We start from the raw sequence: 26997 nt of genomic DNA on the forward strand, positions 1-26997 counted from the left end.
TGAGAATTTTCGAGATGTGCTGCCTACTCATTCTAATCAAGCCCCATTGCTGAGTTGTCATCATTTTTGAAGATGAGAAAACTGAGGCTCAGAACATTTTAGTGCTTTGTCCTAGGTGTCAAGTCAGAGCCTGGAGACCTACATTGTTATTTCTCCTGATGCTACATCAAGTAGGAAGAATTCAACTTCTTGCCTCTCCACATCAAAACTTCTTTTTTTGTATTGTGGTTTCTGAAAAAGTGCTACTACTTCCCCTATCAATATTTGCCACTATATATGACCTTCATTCTTTATTCCAATTCCCTTTCTTTCCATAGGGTTTTTCTAATCACTTCTTAGATTTTTAAAAATGACTTTACCCATTAGCTGCCTTCATGTAGCCTTAAAACATATTCCAATCTGATTGACCTGAATTTCAATATGTGTAGAGTCAAAGTCTTCAAAAACCATTAAAATTATTTTCATAAGGATGCTTCATGATCCTTAATCAGGCTTCATCCCTTGAAAATCTGATTTCAGCTCTCATTATCTACTGACACTGTCCCAAATACAGTACTCATTGACCAGCTAATGTACCCTTATTACTACTTATCTCATTTGATCTGTCTCAAAACTGAAATTGTTGACCTCCCTCTAAGTCTTAAAATTCTTACATCACTTGATTAAAATGACATTCTCTCTGTCCTGGTTATCTTATTCTTCTAAATAGATCCCCCCATTTTTTGGTGTTCTTTTTTTATATGCCCCCTAAATGCCTGTGTTTTCCATGAGTCTCTCATTTCCCTCCCTTCCTTTTTCTCTTTAATGTTTGAAAACATCAAAATAAATACATATCATACAAAGATACATTGACACCCTCTCCTTAACTTTCTGTATATATGCATACAAATACATAATCCATTGTGATCAAAAAGTATCAGCTTATTTCAAAATATTGCTGATTGATAGTGACACAGTCTCACTGTGAGTTTCTTCAGTTGCTTTGAGTATTATCAGTAACACTATTATTTATAATTATGATCATTTTATTTTAAAAATTGTTTTTGATTAACATGTATTAGTTGTATATATTAATGTGGTTCAGTGTAATATTTCAACACATATCTTCATTGCATACTGATCAAATCCAATCTTCCTTTGTCCTTCCTCCCTTTACCCCATACCCTTCCTACCTCTAGTAATCAGTATTCTACAGTTGTTTTTTCCTAGTTCTCTAAAAAATACTGAGTTGTTTTTATAGGGATTTCATTGAGTATGTAAATTACTGTGTGTAGTGTAGACATCTTAATATTATTCTAGTATATGAACATGGGAGGACTTTCCATTTTTTGTCTTTTTCATTTTCTTTTATCAGTGTTTTGTAATTTTCATTGTAGAGGTACTTCACTTCCTTGGTTAAATTTATTAATAGGTTTTTATTTAATTTGTAGCTCTCATGAATGGGATTGCTTTCATGATTTCCTTCTCAACAAATTTACTAGTGTTGTATAAGAATGCTAATGATTTTGTACTGATTTTGTATTCTGTAACTTTACTGAAATTATTTTTCATTTCTAATAGTCTCAAATTTTAAAATGTGCTTCATTTTCACAGTACTAAAAGACATTCATTTAGGACATAAAGCCATTTAATTGCTAATTTCTACCTACATTTCCAGTTATATTTCTGCCAAATTCCTCGTACTTTTTAGTGCCTTGTCTCCACATTTTGTTATTTCTCAACTAGAAATGCTTTTTTAAAAATAGAAATTATGTTGCCTTGCATATCCAGCACATTAGTTAGGAATCCTATGTACACAAAAACAATTGAAATAACTAAAGCCAAAAAATTGGTTAAGAAAATTTTTCCATAAGCATACATGATGTCTCAAGGAAGTTGTGGGCAATAGAAAAGCTTTTACTCAGAAAGACTCTAGAGCTCATGTGTTGGTCATTGGTAAAAACCATTCATCATTATCTCTAATGGTTTTGTGTACTTAAAAAAGACTCAAGTGGATGTTCTCCCTTGGGGTATCTACTATATTTATACCATATAAACTATAGTTATCTAACTATATCTAACTATAACTATAGTTACTTGTTAGCTGATAGTATAGTTACTTGGTAGTAGAAGAACCTGGAAACTCAACTGGGTTGGACACCAAGGTGATTCACTCACATGGCTAGCAGTTGCCTACTGTCAGGTCACTTGATATTATTTACTAAAGTATTTACCTATGGCCTCTTCATGTGGCTTGGACTTCTTGGAACATACTATTTTAAATGGATTCTAAGAAACAGCACCCTAAAAGTGAGGGTTCCAAAAAGACAGAATTAGAAGCCATCAGGTCAGATAAGGACTTTTGATGTAACTGATGGAGAATCACCTCTACTGTAACTGTATTCTATTGTTCTAGGAAGACCAAACACTAATTCAGATTTAAAGAAGTGAAGAAATAAACCCACTTAACAGGGGAGTGGTGAGAGTAGCCTGTGTTGTGGGTAATGCAGTTACAGTCATCTTTGGGAAATAGATTCCAGTTCAACCTTTGTTAGTAGATTTTGCATTTTTAAAATCAGCACCATAAGCTAGAATTTCATAAGCACAATTTCAAAATACAGCTTTAAATATCCACAGAATTTGGCCAGACTTTTTACTGTTGGTTCTAAATATTTTAGAGGAAATCTAATGGATATATCTCTACACATGCATTTTCCATGTTCTAATTATTCATGAGGTTGATGGTGGCCAGAATTATGTGACACAGACATGGTTGTTATGTTCCATATTTTTGAAGGGGTTGAGCATTTCATAGATGAAAAGTATTGACCATAAAGTTTCTATAGCATCTGCTACTCCCTGCAATGTTTACTAATCAGTCACATTTCTACTTTACCACTTTCCCTGTGGCAGCATTTAACCCCCCTGTATAAGTGTCACTCCATCTACATACTCCCACTAAATTTTGTAGATTATTCAGCGTTTCTTGTTCTGAAAATATCATTGGATATCCAGATCGATTCCTATCCCCCAGATTATATGGATTCTGAAGAATAAGAACATATCACTATTTCCACACATGATAGTTAGTTAACCAATGAAAATATTGTATATATTAAAATATACATTTATCTTAGCCTATAATTTAAAGGCAGAATTTTTATTACTTAACTAATTCATAATTGATTTACGTTTGTGATTTTAGGATTATTATGCTACTGAATGATATTAAGATATGTCTGGAATTTGTAACTATACATCTGAAGGAACTCATCCAACACTGAGCCCATTTTCTTATTATAATTTTCATTACTCAATTGAAGGCTGTAGCTCTTTGTGGTGATTGCTAAGCAAAATCAATGATATTTTCTAATAATACATACAAGAATTGACTTCAATTGTTAAAAATTATTGTATACTAATATACAGTACACAAATTGTTTTGCATGATAATTTTATGGGCACTGTGGTACATATTAAGATTATTCTTCTCTCATTTATTTATGATGATCTGGCAATGAATTTTAAATTAGAACAACTTGACTACTAGCTGATTTTTGCTGGAGCTGACAGAAAGAAATGAATGAATTTATTGTTTTGTTTTCTGCACACTGCAGGATTTGATAAATACCTATAACTGGGTTAAAAATTCATAAGTCAACTAAAGATATATTTTTGAGTGGAAATTTTAAGGTCCTTATTGAGTATAGAAAATATGGACATAAAATTTACAGTTACTCAGAGTTTATAAATGAATATCTGTAGGAAGCTATTAAGTGTCTATCAGACAAAGAGAAATGACAGTTGAAACATTTTACTTCTCTTTTCTAGATCTATAGTTTCCCTGAAATTTAAATGAAATATGGCAAAGAATGATTGAAGATCACTATTAAGGAACATTATCCATATGCAAATTTCTCATCATATATTATCCCTGTAAAACAGCTTATTTATAAATAATAACAACTTGTTATTGGTCATTTTGGGGTGTAACTTCAAAGATAAAACAGTATCACTTCTACATATTAGATATAAATGAAAATTCCCTGGTTGCAAATGGTGTCTGACATAGCTGGTTGTTATCATTTAGTCAAAATGATCATTTAGTTTTCAGTATTATCCCAATAGGGAAGTAGTAAATGATTGAGTTTTTGATAATTTATGATAGGCAAGAAAGTGGTTACTATCATTTTAAAGGAGACTACATTTTAGTAATGGTTTAGGAGAGTTTTAAAATTCTATCTTCATGGAAAGTGGATTGTCCTTTGTAGTAACATTCAGATTATTCTAACTAATAATGCTGTTCTCCCAACAGAAAATCCAGTCAGAATTGACAAGTCATGAGATCAGTTTAGAAGAAATGAAGAAACATAACCAAGGAAAGGAGGCTACCCAAAGAGTTCTATCCCAAATTGATGTTGCACAGGTATATTTTATTGCATAAACTAAGGATCTTGTTTCATCTACACATTAAAACTCTAGTGTATATTAGTCATGTTGATTTTTAGCAACATTGGTATTGAATGCATTATTCAAAAACCAGACTATAATGCCTCTCTGTATGGGCTTTCTTGATTTGTGCATTTTAAAGATAAAATATTAACAGGTTAGTTTTTACTTCATCTCAGACTAAGGAAAAACACTGTATTTTCTCAAATATGTGTATTCTTTGTGTTTGATGATTAGAAAAATATTTACTTTTCATTTCTGGAAATAAGATGCATTAATAAAAATATGACTGATTGTTTTATGGAAGGCAAAATAAAATTGGTGCCTCCTTATATTGTTTTTACAGAAAAAATTGCAGGATGTCTCCATGAAGTTTCGATTATTCCAGAAACCAGCCAATTTTGAACAGCGTCTAGAAGAAAGTAAAATGATTTTAGATGAAGTGAAGATGCACTTGCCTGCACTGGAAACAAAGAGTGTTGAACAGGAAGTAGTACAGTCACAGTTAAATCATTGTGTGGTAGGTATACCTGGTGGCAAGTAACCAGCTATCCCTTGAATTTACTAATTATGAAAATTGCTTTTAGATAACTGCAATAAATAAACTAATTAGGTTTAAGGTTAAGAACAAAAATTGGCCATGTATTGATAAACAGTAACTCTTACTGTAATTGGAACCATTTAAATGCCATTCTTTAAGTGTCTTTTTTGAATGTAAAATTCTTCTAAGGACTATGAAGAATGCAGAAGAGGTCTTTATATGATTCTTATGGCACTTTGTACATATATTTAAATGAAAATCAAGAAAGGAAGCATATTGATCTACATGCAACAACTATATCACTAGTTCCAATATAAATAACCATTTCAGAAACAAAGGGGGCCAAGTAAGCTAAGTAATGTACACAAGTCATCTCTAATTCTTGAGGCTAAGGATTACGTAAGAGGATACAAAGACAAACAACTGTGAAGGGCATAGCAAGATTATATCCCAAGTATTCTTACTCCAAATTGTAATATCTTTCCTTTGAATATTAGGTTGAATATACAATGAAGTGCTATAGGCAAATAATATAAAAAGGCAAGGAAAGATACAAATGACTTGTAACATATATTTTAATTTGACTTTGGAATATGTTCTATTCTTTCTGTTATTAGAAATTCACCAAGTCAGGTGATCCCTTTGACAACATAAACTGGAGTGTGAGGGTGTCTAGGAAAACAATATAAGTATTATTATAACTGTATATTCAGAGTAATCATGCTTTAAATTCACCTAAAATGAACCACTGAATATTATTAGCATTAAAAGTGGAAATGTTTATTTAACATTTTGTTCTTCAAGTATTATATATATGTGACCTTTCATCTAAGATAAATGAATAAGATATTTTTCAATATAAAGAATAAGACATTTGGAAATATCTCTGATTCCAAAAGTCATATAATAGATTGCCATATAGCAAGGAATGATCTCAATGCTTCCAGATGCCTATATATTTTTTGACATCTTCTAAGACAGAAGGAAGATGAAGTAAAAGTAATCTGGAAAGCCCAGACATAAGTCATAATTATTGATAAAGGAATATTACCATCAGATATCAAACAGGGAATTAAGATGGAAATAGACTATGCCTATAGCCTTAATTAATCAGATAAGTTTTCAGCCTATACAAAGCACTCCTTGTGCAAATTGATTTTAAACTTAAAAGTGAAAACAAACCCAGTTTTATTCTGACACTATTATCTACTAGCAAGTTTATTTCTTAGTAGTAATAAGTAATTTGTGTTTAGTGCTGAACAAATTATAAAACATTATATATAGTGTACATATACAAACATACATGAACCTATACTACAAACACATATTTTTCCAGGACAAATGAAAGATTAATTTATTTAATATTAAATTTAATGGTTACATTCATAATCCCAGTGGCTCAGGAGGCTGAGGCAGGAGGAACATGATTTCGAAGCCAGCCTCAGTAACTTTCAGTAACTTAGCAAGTTCCTAAGCAACTCAGTGAGACCCTGTCTCTAAATTATATATATATATATATATATATATATATATATATATATATATATATATAGGCTGTGGATGTGGCTCAGTGGTTAAGTGCCTCAGTACCAAAAAGAAAAAAAAATTAGAATTAATATATTTAAATTTAGTTCCCATTCTTATATATGACAATATATTTTGAAACTATCATCTGAAAATTTTACCCTAAGCACCATGAGGACAACAGTGAACATGTTGATTTGTTCATTGCAGATTCCCTTGTGACTCAAATACTCTATGGTACGTGATAGACACTAGTAAATACCCAGTGATTGAGGGAATTGATTCATCCAAACTCATGGCTAGGATTATTTAACTCTTAACAAACAGAAATCTTGTAATATTTAGAATGACCTTTATGAGCTTGGACTAAAGAACTCAATATGTATGATGCACTCCTACTATAATAAGAAAAGCTGCAAATTATGCATGATTTTATATAATATATAATATATATATATGTATATATGTATATATATATGTGTATATATATATATATATATATATATATATATAATCACAAATAGAAACATTAAATTAAAAGAAATGCAAACATTAGATACTGACAACAGCTGCAAATACTACCCCATTAAAAATGGAAACCAAACAGCCTTAAGATGAAACCCTGTATTTTTTAATATTATGAGTTGATTTAACATTGTTTCTTATGTTTCATTTTATATTTTAACTTAGAATTTGTATAAAAGTCTGAGTGAGGTGAAGTCTGAAGTGGAAATGGTGATAAAAACCGGACGTCAAATTGTACAGAAGAAGCAGACGGAAAACCCCAAAGAGCTTGATGAAAGAGTGACAGCTTTGAAATTGCATTATAATGAGCTGGGTGCGAAGGTGCGTGCATGTTGAGATCACAAACACTACTTTTCCACTTTCCTTATAAACTGCACAGAAATCCTTGTTGTCATTCTTTTTGTCTTTTTTTCTCACACAGGTATGTATTTTTTCATGTGTAATTTCTTTCTTTTTTTTCTAGTAATAGGGACTGAACCCAGGGGCAATCTACCACTGGCCTACATCCCCAGCCCTTTTCAAAATTTTTAATTTTGAGACAGGGTCTCGATATGTTGCTAAGGCTGGCCTCAAACTTGGGATCCTCTTGCACTAGCCTCCTGAGTTGCTGGAAATAGAGTCATGTGTCCCTGCACATGTATAATTCTTAAGAAACAATAATTAATCAGTGAGGTTCACCTTGATACTATATTGAAAAGTATATGAATTCAGGGAGGTTTTTATAGGCCCATCAGGTAGTTATAAAAATGTTCCTTGTTTTAAATTTGTCTTGTTTCCCTTGTATATATCTATGTATGATGACTTGGAGACTGGTGAATATTATAAACTATCATGTATTTATATTTGTTCTAGTAGAGCTGATACTTTCCATGTAGATCGTATTTAGTGTAATGGAGTTGGCTCATGCCACAGAAATTACTTCCCCATGTGGCCATATCTTGTATAACCCACTCCACATAGCTAATGAGATAGTATGAATAGGCAGTTAAGTCCTTTATATCTTATATAAATATATAAGTCCTTTATATATTTATTGTAACTTTATAGAGATTTATTGAATCTACAGATCAGTTTGAGTAGTATGAACATTTTAGCTATGTCTTTATGAACATAGGATATATTTCAATTTATTTGTGTTTCTTCAATTTTTAGTCTTAGGACTGGAGATACAGCTCAGTGATAGAGTCCTTGCCTAATGTGCACTGCCAAAACAGTAGGGGGACAAAGAGGCAGAAATCTCTAGTCTCTAATTATAAATCAAATAACCTCTAATAATAATCCTAATGGTATAATTTATTAAATTAAGTAGACCTGTTATGTTTATACTCAACAGTTTATCATTCAATCAGGGTGCCTTACACTAAAATTGTGTCAATGAGTATCAATTTTATTTAGGGTTCTGGGGATCAAACTCAAAGTCACATAATGCTGTGTAAGTATTCTGCCACTGGGCTACATCCCAAGCCCATTTTATTTTATTTTGAGACAGGGTCTAGCTAAGTTACAGAGGTTGGCCTTGACCCTGTGATCCCCCTGCCTTTTAGCCTCCCCAGTAGCTGATATTACAGATTTGCACAACTGCATCCAGCTGAGTCTTTTTATTTAAGAAAAAAATATTTTGTAAAAGGTTATTTTCTCAGTTTACTTTTTCAGATATAAATTATTATGTGAGCTTTTCCTTGATATAAAATACTTACCCCCCAATTTTTGTCCTTGAAGCAGTAAATTTGACATAAAATGACATTGATTGAATTGCTTAAAATTTAAAACCATAAAAGTAACATTATTAAACTATTAGTGCACTGAGTTTATTATTATTAAGAAATGAATGACTACCATAATGATATAAAGCTTTATTTATCCCTGAAAATATATACTTGAGAGCTGATATTTAGTTTTAGCCATTTGGCACTTAGTCATATCATTAAAGAAAAACAAAAGAAATACTGAGAAATTATGCTTTAATAGCATTGCAGAGTACAGCAAAAAAAAAAACATAGAGGAAGAATTTATGCTTTAAGTAAATAGTAATTTAGAAACATTAATGTTTAAGGGATCATGTGTAAATACTATCATAAAAAGACTATAAGTCATGTATTCTTTGGCTGAGGAAAAAAAATTATTGTCTGCATGTTGACTTTCAAGACATCTTCAGAAACAGTGCTTTTACTTAGTAAAAGCAAAGGCAATAAGCATATTCTATTGTTTAAAAATGGGGAACCCTTCTAATTTAAACATCATCAGAATTCACATAGTTGTATTTGTCTTGTATCTCATATATATATAATATATATATATATATATATATTATATATATATATACACACAATATATATATATATATTATTGTAACTTTTATACAGATTTATTGAATCTATAGATCACTTTGAGTAGTGATCTGTAGATTCAATAATATACATGAATAACAACACTTATATCGTCTCCCAAATATAACGTTACATTTTTGTAGTAGATAACTCATGCTGCCATAACAAAATAGAGTAGACTAGGTGGCTTAAACACAGAAATTTATTTCTCTAAGTTCTGAAGGCTGGGAGTCCAAGATCAAGGTGCCATCACAGTCAGTTCCAAATGAGGACTTTTAGTGGCTTGCAGATGGCAATCTTTTCACTGTGTCTTTACTTCGCAGAAAGACAGAAATCATTGTCTCCTTCTTATAATACCACCATCCTCTCAGATTAGAACCCCATATTTATGTTCTTATTTATCTGAATTATTTTCCAAAGACCAGATGTAGTGATTCAATTTAGTCATACAGGGGTTAGGATTTTAAAATATGAATTTGGATTGGCGGCTCAGGAGGCTGAGGCAGGAGGATCACAAGCTCAAAGCCAGCCTCAGCAAAAGCCAGGAACTAAGCAACTCAGTAAGACCCTGTCTCTAAATAAAATACAAAATAGGGCTGGGGATGTGGCTCAATGTTCGAGTGCCCCTGAGTTCTATCCCCAGCACCCCCAAAATAAATAATTTAATAAAATAATAAAAATAAATAAAATATGAATTTATGGTTACACAATTAAGTCCATAGCATATTTCTTACAATAAACAATTATGTTATTTTTGCACATGGTCTTACCCACAGGCATCCAGAAAAGTCTATGGGGGGAGTAACTATGACAATGATATTAAAATCATATGCTAAATATTTAAAGGCAAAATAAAAATAACAACTTATTGTTTAATCAATAAAATAGTTTCTATGTCTAATTAATTTTATTGAGAAATATTAAACCTAACACTTTTGTAGTAATAACCATAATCCATTTTCTAAGGCTCTCTATGCTTTGATTGTTATGAAAATATACATGAATAACAGTACTTATATTGTCCCCCAAATATAATTGTAAGTATTCATAAAACAATGACTGCTGAAACATTTTACTGCACTCTTTTAAATGTATCTATTCTCCACATTCATAAAAAAGTATAAAACTCAATTTTCCTTAAGGTGGCAGTGTCTCCTGATTTTTCAAAACCTATTTAGCTAGACAAAAACAAAATAAAATAAATAGAAATCAATAATGCATTAGCTCTGGGAAGATAGTTTCTTTGAAATACTGAATCTAGAATCCTTTTCTACCAATAGTATATAGAAAAATAATAACTTTGCATATAAACACACCATAAGGTATGCTTTTTCCTCCCCCACACAAATAAAAATCCTTGCAGTTAAAAGGGCAGATATTATTACTTCCCCTAAAGGAAAAATAGAAGGGAAAAATCAGTTTAAAAAATGAATTTGCAACCTCAACAACTAAGTATTTTTTTAAATGCATACATACCTCTTGTAAAGGAACTAATAAACTTGGTTGAATATTTTGAATTTGTATTTGAGTTTCAGGATGTTTATTTTAATTTTAGCATTTTCAGTTCTTTATGCATATCTTTACCTTTGGTTTTTTTTATGCTTATAGATGCATTCTCTTTTGGTTGTATGCATGTATACAATGTGTGTGTATGTGTGTGTGTGTGTGTGTATTAGTGCTACTTATTACATCTAGGGCATGTTGTTCAACTGGGCAATTGTAGTGGTGGTGGTGTTACTGTTTTAACCAATTTCTTTATGGGTGAGATTAATTTGAAATCTACTTTTCAGATCACTTACTAACAAAGCCAAATCTTTTCAAGATTTTCTTTACCAGTAAAGTAATAAATTTAATATGGCATAAACTTTTGCCATGAACTTTCAGGTACCAGTTTCTTTGAGCCATCCCAGAATGGAAATAAAGAAGTAATTTAAGTGTTACAATATGTCAATTTATTTCAAACTGTTGTCTATTTTGACCCTCAGCATAACCCTATCTGCCAAACAGAACAATTCCATTTGATGGATGTGAAAATAGGAAGATGAGGTATCTTGCCTCAAATCACAGGCAGGTTAAAACTACACTGGGCATCATAGAGTCTAACATGCATATGCTTTATCATACTGCCTCTACTGAGTCAAATATTATAAATCTAATGCTCAGTTTCCCAGCCTCCATGACAGAATGTTTTTTTTTTCCCTATAGTTAAAACACATAAAAAGCAAATCAGAAACTTTAATTTCTTTACTGGTTATCATTCCTGACTTGCAATTAATACTTTTTTGGGTTTTCATTCATTGCTTTATTTAACTTGTACAATATACTTAATGTGAGATGTTTCTTCATTCAAGGAAACGTATGGAGTGAAACACAATAATAAAAAGAGCCATGAGTGGAGGGAACTTGTCTTTGAGTATTTGCAGTTTATCTGGTTTTGCTAATGAGTTGACTACTGTTTAGGAAAAGTCCCTGGGATTCTTATTAAATTGACCAACAAACTTAAAAAATATAGGAACAGTCTGGGAAGGTGGTAGAGAAATACAAGTTAATTCATTCTCTATGTGAGAATGTGAAAGAATTTATTTTTAGGGAGTTTTGGGTTTTTTAAATATTTTTAGTTGTTGATAAACCTTTATTTTATTTATTTATATGTGGTACTGAGAATTGAACACAGTGCCTCACACATGCCAGACAAGTGCGCTACTACTGAGCTACAACCCCAGCCTGGGTTTTGGTTTTAAATGCTGAATAGAAGAGCAGAGAAGATTAAGACATGATTTTCTCTATTGATAAGAGTGAAAATTTTGTTTTCTCATTCATTTTTCCCCCTATTTTGTGGTAATTACATTTAAGGAGGAAGAGACCTAAACTTGGTGGTGTTGTATACAAAATCAATGCACTTTAAAATTGTATTGATGATGAAATTGAAAATATCACACAAATACTTTTGCTTTTTGAAAGGAATATGATTTCTCCATTTTGATACCTTACTTGCAAGAACAGGCCTCATTTATATATAGAAGATTGTAAACTTGCTTGCCTATCTCTTTGACAAATGACTCTAGGTTTTCTATAAGAAATGGGACATATTTCATTTTGACTTATATCATTCCATTTATTACAAATTTTGTCCATAAATTATTTTTATTCATATTAGAGACAAGCTTATTTGGCTTTTTTCCCTACTATGACAGCAGATATAAGATACTATCTTTTGGACAAGAAATCTTATCTGCTCAAGGCTGTTTTTATTTACTATTAATGTGCAGAATACATTACTTTTTCTAAAACACAATTTTAAGATATAGAAGGAAATTGTTAATTTAAAATGACAGAAATATGAAAGTTCCAATTAAGTAGCTATAAGTAAACATGAGTTGGAAAGTAAACCATATTACATTTTATTATCTTTCATTTCAGGTAACAGAAAGAAAACAGCAGTTGGAGAAATGCTTGAAGTTGTCCCGTAAGATGCGGAAGGAAATGAATGTCTTGACAGAATGGCTGGCAGCTACAGATATGGAATTGACAAAGAGATCAGCAGTTGAAGGAATGCCTAGTAATTTGGATTCCGAAATTGCCTGGGGAAAGGTAAAACACATATCACTGCAGGTTATATTTAACATATGAAAACACATAGTAATATGATTTTATAAGGAAGTATTAATGTGAAATAATAATAGAATTATAAATATTATCTTGCTTAATTTTTCCCTCTCCTCAAAGATTAAATAGTAGTTTTTGTATATTTCAAGACTATAATAAAGCCAGTGGTAAGTTTCAGCAAGAGTCTCCTCAAAGTTTATTTGGAATCAAGTTGGTTATAAATAAGTTCTTAAGATATCTATATATCTATATCTATATATAGATATAGATAGATATTGATATAGATATAGATATAGATAGATCTTAAGAACATTTTATATATACACACACACACATACATACACATGTATATATATACATATATGTATATATTTTATTGGTCAGCTAGTCAGTTCAGAAATGAGGCTTTATATTCTACTAGCATACTTAAGAACAGACTACACAGGTAAACACTACAACCATGAAATGGAGAAGATCATAGTGACTGCAGACAATTGGACTGGACAGAACTTGAAAGATCAGCAAATTGACAAGGTCATAATAAAAAAAAAATCTCTAGTGATTTGTATCATTTCCATCACCAAAGGCCATGGGGTGTCCTTTCATTATCACCTGATAAATTCTTACTATTTCTCTGACAGCCAATCAGACATTTATCGCTGCCTAGAATTTAAGGTAATGGCACTCATAGCTTAATTTTTTTCCAGATGAATTGTTACTAGATTATTTGAAAGTGTGCTGATATAAAGGGAATTTGTGATACTAATAGCATGTTTCCCATCTCAAACTTTGCCAAGGCATTAGAATATTTTGTTAAAAAAGTAAATATGTAATAGAATAACAACCATCTTGATTTTTTTTAAATTAAAAAGACATGGATGCATGCATTGACTAGCTTTTTAAAAAGATCTATGGTTTATTTTTAATTCAGTGTGTCTATTCAAATTATTCATAGTTGGAAAATTTTAATTACATCGTATAGCAACTTACAATCATAATAAAACCCAAACTGAAAACTATTTTTATTTATGTAGGTTTAGAGGATAACTAGTGGTTAAAAGTTTAACACATAAAAAATTCAAATAAGTAGTAGTGAATAAAATTAATTTTCTTCCCATTGAAAATAGATTAAGTGCTAGAGATAAGATTTTTGAGTTATGGTTATTAATTCAGGAGCATGTATTATGTGAGATTATTATAATAAGAATACAGAGTGCAGATTAATAATTACATTGGTCTTATTTTCACCTTATCATTTAAACATGTAACTCATTTCTATTTTATTTTTTTGGTTATTTTGATTAAATAATTATATGCTTAGGTACAGCTTGGCTACTACAAGAAATAGACCAACAATGTAGTCACTCAAAGAAGACAGAGGTGTATTGTATCTCAGGTGAGGTCAGTATTTCAGAGTAAAGGAAGTAGTTTTGCTATATGAAGTCATTCCAAAATTTAGGTCCTTTTCATTCCATCATTTTGCGCTCTTCTATGTATTTGTACTCACAGGGTGTGAAGCTTGCTTACCAATGTCACACCTTAACTCCAGTGTACCACAGTAGAGATAGAGAAGTGGAAGACAAGCATTTCTCTCTTGTGACTACATTATAAAAGTTCCACACATATTTCTGCTCTTACCCCATTTGCCAAAACTTGTGTAACTCTTATCTATACCTCAGGGAGGGTGACAAAATATGGTCTCTAGCTGAGTGGTCATGTCTCCTTTCTAAATGATGTTGTATTTAAATAAATAAGGAGAAAATGGATTCTGGGACACAATTATTTTGGTCTGAGTGGTATCATACATGCCCTTTACATCAATAGTTACATAAAGGCAGAAAAAGGCTTTATGAGCTGTCTCTCTATTTAAAAGAAAGCACATGACCTACAACTGACAGTTCTCAGCATGAGTGCCCATAAAACATCAAACACACAAGACCCAAAATATCCATGACCCATCAAAATGTGAAATATAGTAAAACATGCATGGAACAAGCAATAGTAAATTTTAGGGATTCATGAAAATCATCTAAACTTTATTTTCAGAAATCTGCTTCTTGACACATGGATAATATCTTACATTGCTCCTTTCAAATTAAGCAGGAATATTAGATTGTTATGGCTGCTAAAACAGAATACTATAGGCTAGTGGTTCACACAATAGAAATTTATTTTTTCACAGTTCTGGAGATGGAAGTCCAAGATCAAGGTATAAGGAGGATTCCTTTATTCTGAAGCCTGTCTTCCTTAGCTTATAGATGCCCATCTTGGTCTTCACATACTCTTTTTTTCCATACATGTCTGTGTCCCAAATTTCTCTTATAGGGACAATAATTTTACTGGATTAGACAACATCTTGATTTCTTGTAATAGACTTATACCTTTAAATGCCATTTTCCAAATATTTTAACATTCTGAGCTACTGCCAATCAGGACGTCATGAGTTTTGGAGGCTAGAATTCAGCACGTAACAGTAGAGTAGCTATATAAATATAAAGTGGAATGCGATTATAATATTGTATAAAGGAGGAGTGATTGGTAATAAGAGAATTGGAAAAAAAATCTGATTATAGTTTACAAACAGGTTAAGAGAAAATTTAAAAGTATGTCATAAATTAATTCTGTACATCAGAATCCTCAGGAAGTTACTGACTAAATTACCTAAGGCGATAGTTTCATGGTAAAGTTCTAACTTTGCCTTAAAATCATTAAAATAAAAAAGAATATTTTCTGCAAATATTTCTAGACTCTTTGTCACATAGAAAGCTTGAGTGGTATGAAGATGTGTCCAGTTAAGTTTATTCTTATTTCACGTGCTTTCTTGTTAGATGGGGAATTAGATTCAAGCTGTAATTCTTACCTATTTCAAAGGAAAGATGTCAGTTTCTTTAAAAAAATAAGCTAAGCAAGCATTTAATTCAACATGTTAACTACATTTGCCAGTTATTACAAGTACTTAATAACTGGAGAAAATTTGAGTATTATAGTTAACTTATTTTTAAACTGTTTTATTTATTCCTACTGAATTTCTATCAGTTCTGTTCATCCAAAATATATTCATTTAGTCTACAAATATTTGAATGTATAGGTAAGTATTTTTTTGTACACATGAAAATTTCAGTTACCACTATAGTGATTGTTTTACCCTAAGTTTGTCTAAACAAAAATTTCAATAGTATTGATTACAGCAAATATTTTCAATTTTATTTTAAAGTATTTTAATTATAGTTATTGTATATATATAATTTCAAAAAATATTTTGCAGGGCCTAAAGAGAGAAATTGTGGAACTAGACAAGCATAAAGAAACTAGAAAATGAGGGAAAATTACACTAGGAAGATAAAGAAATCTTTTCACAGAAATATGTTCACAATATCTCATGGGTGGTGAAATGGATAGGAAAAAAGACAGCCATGAATTTTGCTACAAGCTTCTCAGCAGACAAAACCAGGAACTAAACCTATTTATGAGACTCCAGGTGTCCAAGTTATCAAAACAATCATTAAAATAATTTTTACTAATAATACGATAGCTTTTTCTAGGACTTAGATTCAGAAGTAAAAAAAAATGGATTATAAATGAGATAGTATCCTTATATTAGTGTTTATATTGCCATATTTTTCTATCAGCATGCCTGCACACAAAACAAAAAGAGTGCCAAAGTACCATTCAAGAAAATGATTTTGTTAGAAGACAAAATATTAGGGCGCAAGCTTAGAATGCTCTGAAGTCATCTGTTCATATTTTACATTTTCCAAACAAGTAAATAACCAGCTATTCTTCCCTTGAATATTATTTCAAACACCTAAACTTTTAAATATAATCAGGTAGCAGAGAATTTAAGTTCCTCTTCCATGGACACAGGAAAAAAAAATGTCTTCTGTATCTTTTCTCTCTCTCTCTCTCTCTCTCTCTATATATATATATATATATATATATATAGATAAATATATATATATATATATATATATATATATATATATATATATATATATATATAGCAGGAATCTATGTTATCTATATATAGCCCCTAAAGGCTTCAATAGACAAATTTTTTACCAACAGAGATTTTTGTGTCTGAAACAATTACAAAGAAATTGGTCATTGAAGAGTATTGTCAAGCACAACAGGGAAACAAAACTCACCATCAACAACTCAAAAGTACATTGACTTATTGAGGAAGCTCAGTGAATAGATTTATTTATAAAACAGTTGAACTGTTACTTTAGCAATAAAGTTGTTGACAATAAAGTTCAGTAGCACACTTTGTTTTTGATCACATATAAAAGATTAATTGAGAATGTTTAATAGGAGACATGAAGTATTGAGAATTTAGTTGAGTGCAAATTAATATATTGGTCAATAATGATAATGCTAAATCTGACTCTGTTACTTTATCCTAACAATGAAGTGAGAATACTGGAATGTACTTGTCAATACCTAAACTATCAAAAGCTTTGGAAGTAATATAATACTCCAGTTGGAAAATCAGAGGAGTCACCCCTAAAATACACAGATTACTTTAATTTATAATAATATAGAACTCACCAAGTCTTCATGTAACATAAAAGTTTTATTAGAGTTTTGGTTTTTAACCAGCCATGTTATATAACTGATAAAATTTTATATCCTAGATTAGAAAATTATTGGGACCTTTAAAGTTCACTTTAGTTTTTCTTGTAATATAAGATGAAGAAGGGAAATCTAACAATATATAAAAGTCTATCTTCCATGTCTTTGCTTATTGTCATATTCATGTCAAATTATATATCAAAATCTCTATTAGTCAGACAAAGTTTTTCCACAATGATCTGCCACATTTCAGTTTTGTGAAGAAAAAAAGAGCTAGATTCTTCAATATTCCATTATATAATTCATAATTTTACTGTAGTTATGAGTAGATCCCGGTGACCCAGAATCAATAATACAGTATATGTTGGTGAGTACCAGAGCAACCATGAATCTTTGAGGCTTTTCCATGTGGGTTCCATTCTTTCATTCATAAGCTAACTAATTGATTTTTCATCAAACATTTATAAAGCCATGGCCCATGTAAAAGCAATTCACCAATATCATTCCAAATTTTAAATAAGTGGGGCTGAATAGCTCAGTGATAGAGCACTTGGCCTAGCAAATGCAAGACCCTGGGATCTATCCCCAGTTCTGCCCCCTCTCCAAATTCTTAATATGGTCCCATCAGAACCATTCAGAAAACTGTCATCTAGGTCTACTTTAAAATATACAGAAAAAATGAGACAACCATTCTAGTGTGACAATCAGTGTATTAGGGTTATCAAGCAGAACAGAACCAACAGGATTGTGTGTGTTTGTGTGTGTGTGTATGTATGTATGTATGTGTGTATGTGTGTGTATATATATATATATATAATTATAAATGTATATGATTATATATATATATATATATATATATATGATTATAAAAGAGTAATTTATTAAATTGGCTTGCACAGCCAGAAGCTACATAGTCCCACAGTGGCTGTCTGCAGATTGGAGAGCTGCAGGAGCAAGTATCTGTTCAGTCCAAGATGCTGAAGCCTCAGAACAAGAGGGATAAATGATGCTATCCCAGTTTGGGGCTGAAGGCTTCTGGAAACTCCCTGGAGAATCACTGGCAGAGTCCACTTTGGAAGAGTGAAAGATCTGGAGTCTAATATCCTCAGGTGATTACAGCAGCAACAATCAAGAAACCTTTCAAGAAGAATAGAACTTGCATCTGCTGCTGCTTCTTTGTTCTTCCAACTTTTATTCCACCCTAGCCTCCAACCAGTTAGATAGTGCAGCACACATTTAGGGAGGGTCTCTACTTTACTTCCCTATCCCACATGCCAGTCATTCCTAGAATTACTTTCATTGACACACTCAGAAGCCTCTTAATTTTAGTCATTGCTTAATCCATTCAAATTGACAATTCAGATTAACCATTGCAATAAGTTAAATTGTCACTGCACACCTTCAGAGCAGTGATGCTAGCATGGAGATGAATTACTTGGAACCAATAAGGGAACCAAATAGATTCTGAACCTTTTCTTATACTGGCCAGCCAGATTAGCTGTGGTCTTTCCGAACTTGGCATAGTTTGAGGGATCAGTTTACCATTCCTCTTTTAATTCTGTCACTTAAAAAAAAAAAAAAAAACTAAAAAAAGCACCTAAAACCATGAAAAGTATATTACAAAATTCATGCTTCTTGAAAAATATAGTAAAATTGGAAGCACTTTAAATGATGCAATGTGATAACATGTAAAAAAAGTAAAAGGGATGTTACACATTATTTAATGATAAATTATATAGTAAAAAGGAAGATATGAATGAGAATTAACATCAGTGAATATAGAACAATACCTATATCTGTGAGATATAGGTGAAGGAAGGAAAATAGTGCATAGGAAACAAACATATATAATATTTTTTTCCTTAAAATAGGATATGAATAGAGAAGTAATGATTATATTTTTTTTATATTTTCTGTGTTTCTAATATCATATACAGGAACTTAAGAAAACAAAACATACAAAAATGTCAAATGATAGTGAAGATTTTTCCTTTGAAAATCTCTGTAACCAGGTTCTGTGTGAGAAATATTGGTAATGAACAAATATATACTATATCAATAAGATTCATGTGACTGTAATGAAATAGTTGAGGCAGTTAACTTGAGAAAAGAGAAGGTTTATTCTGACTTACAATTCTGAGGGTTCTAGTCTTAGATTGGGCAGCCTCATCACTTTGGGCCTCTAGTGAGGGAAGCACATCATGGCAGAGACTCAAAGCAGAGCATATTGCTTACAACATTACCTAGGAAGAAAAGAAAGACCCAGAAGAACAACAGAGTCCCATAATACCTTTTGAGGACATACTGCAGTGACTTAATCATCTCCTATGAAATCCCATATGCGGAAGGTTTTGCTATCTCCCCGTAACATTACCTTGGGAGCCAAACCTTTAATTCATGGACCCATGGGGGAAACTAGCCATATTCAAACCATAGCATCTATGTGTTGAAAATCACTAACTTCAAAATATGCCTAGTATTCCTATGACTAAGCATCAAAGCAACTCCTGCTGAGTAAACAACAAGACAGGAACCTAGGAGATCAATTTTCCCTAGGCCAGTAAAGAACATTTTCTTTCCAGTTTTTAGTGAGGGTATGGATATTGATTTTTCTGGACCTCATTAACTACATTACAGTAGGTTTGACTGATTCTCACTATTTCCTGTTCAAACTGGAGTCACAGAAATGAGTGGCACAAAATGAAAATTGAGAATTTGCATCAAACTGGAGCCAAAGGAAGCATGAGTGGTTAGTTTGTGTGATAGAAGTGCAGATACTGCAGTAATTAGAATGCTCCTATTTGGAGGAAATCGGTGTCATAGAGGAAAGATGGGCAAGTCACTGGGTGAGAAATAACATCAAGTCTTATGGCCCTCTTAAGATGATGCTGTTTCCCTTATTGTAAATATGTAATAAATGCAAAATGCTCCATATACCTTTCTCTGAATATTGAACACTTTCTTAGGGTATCCAAGACTAGCAGTATAGTAGGCATTCACTTTCCCTAAGGATGTAGCAATCATATGTGTCTAGGCTCCTTATTATGAGAAGTAATATTACTATGGGAATCATTATAAGATCTGGCTTACTAGTGACCATCCCAATTCTAGTGAACTGTTTGATCTTCCTTAAAGGGAAGAATTCTGCAGAGACTCACTCATCAAGTCTAAAGTAAATCAAATTCAATTTTATGAACTCTAGCAAAGATGGAATGTAGCCAATAGACTCATTCCATTCTGCCTGAGTTTGTACAGGCCCCATGCAAACTATTGTCTTTTTGTATATAAATATTTGAGAGAAATCAAAATAAGAATGCTTCATGATACATAAAAAATTATATGAAATTCAAACATCAGTATTAATACAGTTTTGTTGTATCATATCTGTTTATTACTATCTGTGGCTACTCTTATGTTACAACAGCAGAGTTGAGTAGTTATGATGGAAATGGCACAACGCACAAAACTTTGAACAATTGCAGTATGGCTGTTGACAGAAATAGCATGCCAATCCCAGAAATGGAGGAAAGCTAATGTAAAAACAGTTCTATATGCCTGATCCTAGACTTTGCCCTATCTCATTTTTAGAAGGGTATCAGTACATTGGCATTACTAGGATTCTTTTGATGTATTGTAGGAGTTGTCATTCCTAAGCATATTCAGTAGTCATACATTCAAAACTATAAATGCTAGTGCAAACACATAGTCTTCCCTTAAAGTACTGGATGATACATGAAATAATTTCAGATATTTAAAGTTCCCATCTACTTGGAAAGAACTCTAAACCTGAGACTATCTTAGATCATCCATGTAAGATTCTTAATGATCCCATAAGAAAGAATGAGAGAACTTAGAGAAGTAGGTAGGATGAGTGCTGGAATTAATTGGAAGGACATCTGCAAGCAAGAAAACTGTCTCCTCTGGTTCCATCCTGTAATCGTGCTTCCAAATTACAGTTCTAGAAAAAGAAATGAATATATTTAAATTTTGATTGTTTTAGAAAGGTAGAGGAAAACATTTTAAATGAAAATAATAGGAAGGAGACATTTTAGAATAATAACAGGAGAAAAAGTTGATAATGAGAATTTAAAAGGTAAACGGTTAATGCTATTTTGAAGTTCCTAAAGTGAAATATTCCTTTCTCTGGTTTTTACAATTCCGTCTATTTCCTTCAGAATAGTGTTAAAGAGGGAATGATTAATATTAAATGATGAAAGAATGAATTATTATTCCTAGCTGCATGGCCTGGACATTAAAGATATTATGAGGGAATGGTAACTGATTATTTTCATGCCACAAATGTTGAGACATTTTAGCCTTTCATACCTAACAACTCTATTAATGGAATTTGCCAGAATGAGGTCAGAAGCATTCATGTCAATAAAATAGAATTGATGGAAGGAAATAATAAGGCAACCTAGGTGAAATAAAAGCACCTGAACTGACACTGCACAGGATCCTTGAATTATCATGATAATCTCTATTTCCTTGAACAATTACATAGGCATTAACATTTCCCTTGACAAGAGTACAGGGAAAATGTCTGTTTGATCACTGGTGTTTCCCATGTACATTACATGGAGTGTAACACATGTTCATTAAATGTCTGTTTAAAAATAAGTTGAAATTGAAGATAAAAATTAAAAATGCAATGACACAGCAGTTCTTGAAAGGAGAAAAATGCTGATGTGCATTTAAAATTATTCATATTTTAGAACAAATAGAAATATGAACATCTGACCAAATATTCCTATTTTTACATGAGAAAATAGAATTGTTTATATGACAAAGCCATAAATAGAATTCAGTACTATCTCTGATTCCAAAGGCTTTTATAGTATACCAAATTATGGTTAGAAATCTTATTTTCTAACACTCTACCTCTGAAATAATACAAAAGGTATCCATAAATAAATTATGAATGAATTTAATATGCACAAAATATAAGCCCACATTAAAGTAATAAAATAAAAAATATGTACATGTATCACTTATTACATTGTTTTCTGTCCCCACTAATGTGATTATAGATCTCAAATAGTATTTTAATGTTTTAAATTTACTCTGATTAGTTAGATATAAGTAAATCAATTCTGGCTATCCCATTAATGGCTCAAATTGTTTAACATTACAAATTGAGCATGAAAATACAGCCATAAGAAAGTAAATATTTATGTGATTAAATAAAAGTTTATTTCTCTAATGATCATTATGTTTGGAAAATATAAGCTACAGTAAAGTTTAATCTATATGGTTTTCTGATTTAATCACTAACATATTTCACCTATTTCTAATTTAGTTTCATTAATCAAAAACTCCATGTCAGTTGAATAATTCAACTCCATTAAACCCATTCAATATCCATAATGCCATCTAAAAATTAAAATGATCAAATACAATTCCCTAGGAACATTCTTAGGTCCTATAATAAATTAAGCCTACCAGGTTTTAGATAATTAACATCTACCATTTTTTAATAAATTGAGAAATATATTTTATTAATAGTAGTCCTAGCATACCAAGTGTTTCCTGAGAGAATCACAAACAGGAAATACTTAAGACAGAGTATTAAATAATACAAAATAATTTATGTCTAAATAGCCATTTATATAACAAGTTATTGTGCTTTTTACATTTATTTCAGGGAGAAGTTTTTGTAATATTCAATATGAGGAAGAGTAATTATTAGTTTCCTCAATTACCTTATTGTTGCCAATTCATTTATAAAATTTAATGACTATTACCCAGTAAAACCTTATAATAGAATATGTCCTTCTGTGTGCCACTCCTTTATAACATTGGCCACATGCTGAAGTCACCTGGGAATCTTGGAAAGCATACCAATGACTGGAGTCCACCCCTAGAGATTCTGATTTAATTTATCTCTCAGAGAGTAGCCACTGACTAGTAATATCTAGCAAAGTTGAGAACTACTTCATAAAGTCATAAAAGCAAGATCCATGAATTTCAAGCAGTCTGATGGGATCTCCATTTGATTCAGTCAGCTATGTTTTGTATTTAAAAATAAAATCAACTTTCACCATTTCTGGTTTCTGCTCCTAGATTATCTGGATAATTGCTTCAACTCCTCACTCCTCTTAGCTATAAAAGCATGAGAAATATTACTTATTTTTAAAGTCTGTTACACTATCATTCTCATGAAAAAATACATAATGTTTTTTTTAAAGAGAGCACAGTAATTTATCTGTGAAGTGAAATAATACTAGCAGATCATTAACTTGGTACAATGAATGCATCAAGCAGCTGTTACTTAGAAAATAGAACATCTGTTAAATGCCATTGAAGTCACTATTCACTGTCATTGTAGTTATAGCTATAATTTCTGTTCTGCACATTCTGCCTTTATGAAATTTTTCTTTAATAGACAATACATTATTAATGAAAGTCAATACACATTGCTATAAAATGCACTATTTAATGTTTTATATTCTTCTTTAATCTATCATTATATTATTCCATCAGATTAGCCTAATAGGAAAATATGTCCTAAACCTCGAGCCATAATGGAATAGTACAAGAGCCTAATAAGACAATTAATATCAAATTTCATCCATTTATGACTGTATGATACACTGGTATTTTGAATCCAGCTGTTTAGAATGCCCCCCCCAAAAAAAACACTAACATTGTAAAGGTAAATTGTATGTTTCATTTTAAATTCAAAAAACAAATACACATCTTAGAATTGTGCTTATATGGTAATTTGTTATCTCTCTTCTTTTGAACATATTGTGCAGCTAAAAGATGAAAGAACTCATATTTCCAATACACCAGAAGTGGTATAATATTTAGATAGACCAACTATATGTATAATTCAATTGGGTAGAGGAATGTTTTCAGATATCATTTATGAGTGTGTCAGTTAATCCTTTATCCATTTTAAAGCAAAGATGCAAGAAATAAACAGCTAAAAAACCCCACAAGAATCTAGAGTGTTCTAGGAAAGGCAGAGAGATATAAGGAAATGGTGTTAAGGCACATATTGAACTGCTTGTAGGGCCAAGTTAGATGGATTGAGACCTTTAAGAAGTTAAAAAGAGGGAGTGGGAATAATAGCATAGCAGTTACAGAATATCCTAGGACTGTAAATTCCTGGGATACCCTCGTCCTTAAAATATGTGGAAAGTGTTGGAAAACTTAAGAAAATGTTAGATAGGTGTGCAAGTGGGTGAAGCCCAAGTAAACTATGTTTTCTATCCCTAGGTAAAAATATCTAAACATATGTACAGATAAATATTACAGTTCTTTTATAGTTCTTGAGTTACATTTAAGAAAATGTTGCCATCAGTGATGGTATTATCAGACATCAATGGAGCAGGTTTTCCCATACTGTAAGGACATTGGTGAAGTGAGGTGATGGGTTAATGTCTGAATCCTAAACCTAGTATGACACTTAAAATTTCAATAGTTGTTTAACTTATGGATATCAGGAGTCAATCAAAATATAGTTTTCATCATTTCCATGAAAACAGAGAATGTTTACATAAGAAGAAATTAGGTAGCATTTAAAAATCATCATGGCTAGAAGGTAGACAGCAAATTTGTTTATTTGAAATCAGAAAAGTTAGAACTTAATATAATATTCTGGTATTATCAGCTTTTTTAAATTAAACACATGGAAAATAAAAATATCTTCTATTTTGCAACAGTTTATATTTAAGTTAATTCTCCTCGTGTCAAATATTTTCCTATGTCATAAAAACCCTTAGTGTCAGATATATAGTTCACACTTAGCTGCTCTTGAATCTCCAAAAGTGAACTTGTACAACCTCATATAAAAATAAAACATACTGTATGCAGTCTTGCTTTTTCTTCAGACTTAAAATCCATCCTAGTACTTGCATGAGTAGAACAATGAAGGGGTTGAGCTATAACTTAGTCAACTTAGCTATTGAATTTCTCATTTCTCCTTGAGAAGGTAGACCTTTAATAACCCACTCCACCCTCACTTCACAAGACAAGAGAAGAAGTTCTGTGCACTGAGAATTGGATCTTTTGAAGATGAGGAATTGCCAGGAATGATTAATTCCTTCTCCTTATCTTACTAGTTCCCTTAGAGTGGAATGAATAAGGATATAAAGAAAATGGCCAAAGTGATACCTTTAGTTTATTTTCTCATCCGTCAGCAGTCACAGGCATTCTTCTCTTATGGGAAATACTAGAGCTAGAAGAAATGGTTTTTGAATAGCCTCATAAAATGTGTGCCTTTAGTTTTCACTAAGGATCTGATTTTCCCCTTTTAGTGGCTTTCTGTTTTCACCTTCATACCTTCTAATCACTTTTCACTTTGTCTTTGCTTCACACCATCCAATCCTCCAACTTCAAGTGTCACCTTTCCCTTGTTGCCATTCATGGTTATCTCAGCCATTGTTCATATTTACTTTTCCAAAACCAGTTTTTTTTTGTTTGTTTTTTTCACACTTTAGGCATGATTACAGTAGGACATGCAAAGATTACTTCCTTTTTTGTGGCAGTAAATAGCACAGTATAAAGTGAATTTTAGGCCTCTGGTATACATTAACTAAGTGAATTATTTTTAGCAAGACCGTCCAGAAAGTAAGGTCAATATAGCATTTGAAGTCTAAGATGTTATTACTTGTTTAGTTATACCTTTGATTGAAACCCTATTTGAAGGGGAAAATAAACCCCATTAATGAACATAATGTTTCCCTAACCCAAAATGACACTTATACAAATGATTATATATTGTATTTTTTGAATATCAATATAAATGTTTACCTATAAGTCTCTTTTTTACAATCAGAATAAAATTTTTTCTGTGAATCACTTTTAACAATAAGCAGTTATGTACAAAATGACAATCATTGTTTTTTTTTTTCAAATATGTCACTATGGTGATAACTTTAACAAACTTTAGCATGTTATCTTGTGATTTTGAGGAAACTGACAAGTAATTAGCCCATATTCCCTATTTTATTATTCCTATTAACTAAATTAACTATGAATGGATGTTAAAAATTTCCTTTTGGAAATCAGTTCAAGGATTTGGGCAAATGTTTGATACATAATAGTTATTTTGATCTAGGACCAATTTGCAATATTTCCCAAATTCAAAACTACTATGACTTCTGAGGTTTAGAAAATTTTATTGCCTTTAATTGCATTGCCTGGCATGTAAGAAACAAAGATATGTATACAAAATAATTTTATATTGATGCTAAAATTTAGGGTCATCTTTATGAAGACATTTAAAGAGATAATTAGTGATCCTAATATAAATTAAGTTGGGACTTTGTGAGGGTTTTTTTTTTTTTTTTTTTGCAAATACATTGACTGGAGTAACAAATCATTAGTGTGGTGTATAGGAAATAGAGAAAGGTCATTTACTGATATTTCCTTGACAAACTGTACTCATAAGGTTTTTAAAGATAAGGAGTTACCTTCTCTATCATTTTATCCACAGTTCCTACAACACTGACCAATATTTGTGAT

General features: G+C 31.4%; 1 protein-coding gene across 11 annotated transcripts in view; it reads left to right on the top strand.

Moving 5' to 3' along the window:
- Positions 1-26997, top strand: part of Dmd (dystrophin) — a 2205817-nt gene that overhangs the window by 903071 nt on the left and 1275749 nt on the right. For all 11 annotated transcript variants that reach the window (XM_058572890.1, XM_046425263.2, XM_046425265.2 and 8 more), the window contains 4 exons: positions 4295-4405; positions 4775-4948; positions 7184-7339; positions 12766-12936. In XM_058572890.1, coding sequence (XP_058428873.1) covers positions 4295-4405; positions 4775-4948; positions 7184-7339; positions 12766-12936 — 612 coding nt within the window. The remainder of the gene's footprint in view (positions 1-4294; positions 4406-4774; positions 4949-7183; positions 7340-12765; positions 12937-26997) is intronic.

The sequence above is a fragment of the Marmota monax genome, unplaced genomic scaffold (assembly GCF_021218885.2).
Source record: "Marmota monax isolate L192 unplaced genomic scaffold, Marmota_monax_Labrador192_F-V1.1 WCK01_AAM20220418_F8-fsc00075, whole genome shotgun sequence".
Classification (NCBI taxonomy): Eukaryota; Metazoa; Chordata; class Mammalia; order Rodentia; family Sciuridae; genus Marmota; species Marmota monax.